This window comes from Cajanus cajan, chromosome 9, assembly GCF_000230855.2.
Source record: "Cajanus cajan strain Asha chromosome 9, NIPB_CcT2T_4, whole genome shotgun sequence".
Classification (NCBI taxonomy): Eukaryota; Viridiplantae; Streptophyta; class Magnoliopsida; order Fabales; family Fabaceae; genus Cajanus; species Cajanus cajan.
This window is the reverse complement of record NC_138525.1, coordinates 18,185,521-18,190,388: the sequence shown is the minus strand read 5'-3', so window position 1 is coordinate 18,190,388 and position 4,868 is coordinate 18,185,521. Positions and strand designations below refer to the sequence as shown.

General features: G+C 35.7%; 1 protein-coding gene across 1 annotated transcript; it reads right to left on the bottom strand.

The window, feature by feature from the left end:
- Positions 1-3,083: 3,083 nt before the first annotated feature.
- LOC145951988 (uncharacterized) lies at positions 3,084-4,868 on the bottom strand. The gene has a single exon (XM_083064200.1). The coding sequence runs from the start codon at positions 4,866-4,868 to the stop codon at positions 3,084-3,086; it is 1,785 nt and encodes a 594-aa protein (XP_082920326.1).

The following is a 4,868-nucleotide window of genomic DNA, read 5'->3' as shown; positions in this document are numbered from 1 at the left end:
GCTCCTTCGCCTATATAAATTTAAATACAAGTTAATATTGCAATTCAACCAATCAATTATATTAAATTGAACTACATATAAATAAAAAATGAAATAAACTTACCAATTTTTCAAAGTGGGCTCCTGCAGATATGGAGCCACCAGTGTAGGCTGTTGGTCCATTCTCTACAGCCCGATTCCCTTTAGCAGTATTACTTTTGTTTTGGAATTTTTCAGAAGCCCAATATTGATCCAAAATAGCTCGAGAATTTTCAGGGATCCAATTTCCCTTATCGACACCTAGTCTATCCTTATGCATAGAATTTTTCAGAAGAGTTGATCCTTTATGCTCAAAAGTCTTTCGTATGGCTCGATCATGTTGTGGATCCCACTTATACTCTTTCTGCATTAAAAATGAATTAGGAAACATACTAAAAACTACATGCAACACATTTTAAATTAAACAAAATTTAATTACCTGAAACTCTCCGAACCACATGTCCCGAACTGATTCATCCACAGCCTTCCAAGTGGGCCATGCTCCCTCAAATTTTTGCTTAAAGATCCCTGAAATGACATCAGCAGGGCCTTTTGCAAGAACAAATCTTTTAAAAAAGATATTGTCAAAATCACATTTAAACAATGTTATATTAGAAAAATGCTCTTTAAATTAAAATGTGCTTACTCTTTGCCTTTCAAGGATAGCCAAAACCTTTGGTCAGATGAATCCCCAGACTCAAGATGGGGAGGAGGTGGGTATTGTGGAGTCAATGAACATTCTCCTGTTAAAGGTGTGTCCTGTCTAGAATGAGTATTAGGAATTGATTCGCCTACCAAGGTGGGAATTGGTTCTTCATGAACTATAGGGAGTGGGTCTCTTTGTGTGGGTAACAATGACTCGGAGCTTGAAATGTGAAGGCCAACACCACCATGACCTCAACCACAAGGTGCTTTACGACCACCACCTCTACCTCTACCTCTACCTGTATCTGCCATCTGAATGTAGAAATTGTTACATATATCACATTTAAGAGCAAATTTTATTTTTTCATCCAATAGACTTGTAATAAACAAATAATTCAAATTATTAAGAATAAATTTATAAATCATATAACAACAAAATAGATGTTCTACGCATAAAATTATATTTAAGTTATTCTACACATCAAAAGAATTATACAAATAATTATTTAATGTATAAATTACCTAAGGTTCATCTGTATCATAGAAATCACTCTCATTCTCATCATCATTATCATCCTCACTTGATATGTATATATCTTCAATAAATTCATCCACCAAGTCTGGTTGATCAAATGATGGCATATCTACTTCTTCTCCACCAACATCATTATCAACTAGAGAATCATCAATGACATCTGAGTCAATATGTAACATGACTTGAAGCCCTACAAGCTCATCATCCTAGTATGGAACCTCTTGCTCAGTTTGAATTAATATATTATCATTTATTCTACTATGAGCCTGTCTTGATTATGGCCAGCCAATCATTATGTCCCTCAGGATATGGTGTGAAGTAAACTTGCTCAGCTTGTTGTGCAAATATGAATGGGTCATAAGCCTTATTATACCTCTTTGATTGCCTTACCTCAACAACCCCATACTTATCATTTACTCTTGTTCCGATATTAGGAGTATTATCAAACCAATCACACTTGAAAAGAATTAGTTTCATTATTGGTAAGCCAGTATACTCCAATTGAATAATATCAGTCAATTTTCCATAAAAGTCAGATTCTAATTGACCACTAGTTCCTCGTACCCAAACACCACAATTAGATGAATTCATGCCTTGACCCCAAAGAAGAGTGTGGAATTTATATCCATTTATAGTGTAAATAGGCCATGATTCAACCTTTAGCTTGGGCCCCTATGCTAAATTACACAATAGTGGATCTTGAACATTATTTTCCAAATTTTGAACCTAAAAAATGTAACAATTAATGTTATATATTAAGGGAAAATAAAATTTTAATAACTTACTAGATGTTAACCTACATATTCTTTGAACCATGTAGGAAAATTTGATGAAATTTCCTGACCAACTTGAGCATCTGAAGTAGTGGGGTTGAGTTGCCTTAAATATTTGACATAAATACTAGAATGGTAAAAAAAAACAAATCAATCAAACTACACAATATGAAAACATTAACATTTATGTGGATGTTATGTAAGGACTGAACACTGTCTTACTCTAAATATGGCTCAACCTCTTCACAATTTTGAAGAACATACAAATGAGCAGCTTTGAGGTCTAGTTGGTCCAAGAAATATTTTGTAGATTTTCCACTCGCTTTACCTGGGTAGTTAAAAATTGATAAACAAGGAGTAGACAAAGAACCTTCATCTACATCAACGTTACGAGGCATTCTGGTCCTTCTTGTATCAATTTCAGAAGGATAGTAGTAGGAAGCAAAGGTTGATGTTTCCTCAACTAAGTAAGCTTCACAGATCGAAGCCTCTACCCTTGCCTTATTTTTTACTTTTTTTTAGGGAATGTAAAAACCTAGAAAGGTATATGGATGCATTACTTAAAAATTTGAACAAATAATAGGAAAATATATAATTGATTATCAATTTTATACCTCTCAAAAGGATACATCCAACGATATTGGACTGGACCACCAATCCTAGCCTCATAAGGAAGATGAATAGGAAGATGCTCCATTGAATCAAAGAAGCTTGGTGGGAATATTTGTTCCAACTTACACAACAACAGAGGTATGTCATTTTCCATAACTCTTAATTGCTCAACATTTAGTGTAGTAGAAGTCAATTCCCTAAAAAAAATGGCTAAGTTCAACAAGAACCTTCCAAATAGGTTTCGGTAACGAGTCGAATGCAATTGGAAGCAATCGTTGCATGAAAACATGACAATCATGACTCTTCATTCCATGTAACTTTCCCTCCTTAATAACAACACATCTACCCAAGTTAGAAGCATATCCATCGGGTAACTTTAGTTCTTTGACCCATTGACAAATAGCTACTCTTTGGGATTTAGTCAATGCATATGTTGCCTTAGGCTTGATAAGTTTACCACGAACAACATCTTTCAACTCAAGTTCCCTTCGATTGCATATTTATGCTAAATCCAATCGAGCATTGTTAGTATCCTTTGTCCTCCCATTAATGTCCATCACAGTGTTAAACACATTCATAAACACATTTCTCTCTGTGTGCATGACATCAATGTTATGGCGTAGAAGGTGTGTTTTCCAATATGGTAAGGTCCAAAATATACTTTGCTTTGTCCAATTATGTTTGTCTCCATAATGTGGAGGGTTTTCATCTCCCCTATCTTGGGCAAGCGATAAATGAGCAACTTGCTTCCATATATTAGGGCTAGACAAACGTGGAGGAGGGTTTGAGGTCTCGATAACCTTCTTCTTAAATGAATTTTTATTCTTCCTATATGGATGATTATGTGGAAGAAATTGACGATGGCAATCAAAATAAGAGACCTTGCGACTGTTCTTAAGGGAGAATGCCTTTGATTTATCCATGAAAATAGGACAACCAAGTCTCCCAACAGTCGACCAACCAGACAAAATTCCATAAGTTGGAAAGTCATTAATTGTCCATATCAAAGCAGCCTTCATCATGAAATTCTGCCTCAATGACACATCATAAGTTAGTGTGCCATCATTCCATAAGGTGCACACCTCATCTATAAGTGGCTGCAAGTACACATCAATCTTGTATTTTGGATTTGATGGACCTGGAATTAATATGGTCAAGAACATAAATTCTCTCTTCATGCACATCCTAGGTGGAAGATTGTATGGAGTTAAGATAATTGGCCAACAAGAGTAAGTTTTTCCATATTGACCAAAAGGATTAAACCCATCTGCACATAAGCCTAATCTAACATTCCTAGGATCTTGACTAAACTCTGAATGCACCCTATCAAAATGTTTCCATGCTTCTCCATCAGATGGATGACACATGATAGTTGAGTCCCTTTCATTCTCACTATGCCATCTCATATGAGATGTAGTGGCCATTGAGGAATATAATCTTTTTAGTCTTGGAATGAGTGGAAAGTACCACATTTTTTTATAAGGGATCTTCTTTTCAACACCCCTCTTATTGGTTGTCTTGTATCGATCTTCCCCATAAATCTTGCAATTTGTTCTATTTGAATTTTCTTTGTAATACAACATGCAACCTTTTGGGCAACAATCAATTTTCAAACAACCCAAACCCAATTTTCGCACCGATTTTTTAGCTTGATAAAAATTATTGACCATTTCATTGTCTTTTGGCATCGTCTGACCCATAAGTTCGACCATTCGATTAAAACACCCTTCTGACATATTATAATCAGATTTTAAGCTTAAAACTACCAAATAAGTTGATAATTTCGAATGATTCTCACATCCTTCCCATAATGGTGCTTGTGCAGCTGCAAGCATATCAAAGAATTGTTGAGCTTCAGGATTTGGATTTTCCTCCATGTAGTCTGGCCTATGTTCTATGTGTTGGCCGATTGAAGGTCCAGCATGATCCATGACCAGTTGCTCATAAGGATTCAACTCTTCCCTTTGCTCACCACTCCCATAGTATGAACCTTCAACCACCACTTGAGGAATTTCTGGTTCCAACTCACCGTGATTTGCCCACCAATAATAATTAGGCATGAATCCTTTGTCATTAACATGCCACAAAACTTCTTTCACAGTCCTGAAAGTTTTACATTTGCATTTGACACAAGGACATCTTGTGACATTGCCTTGGCTATGAAATTTCTCCTGACTAGTAACAAACTCTAGGAACTCAGCTACTCCATTTACAAACTCAACCTTCAAACGTTTAGTAGCATCCAATCTATTATACATCCACCTTCGATTCTCGGGAATTTCCAT

Bases quoted from the DNA above. Each gene is read 5' to 3' on its own strand.
- LOC145951988 (XM_083064200.1), bottom strand. From the start codon at position 4,868: ATGGAAATTCCCGAGAATCGAAGGTGGATGTATAATAGATTGGATGCT.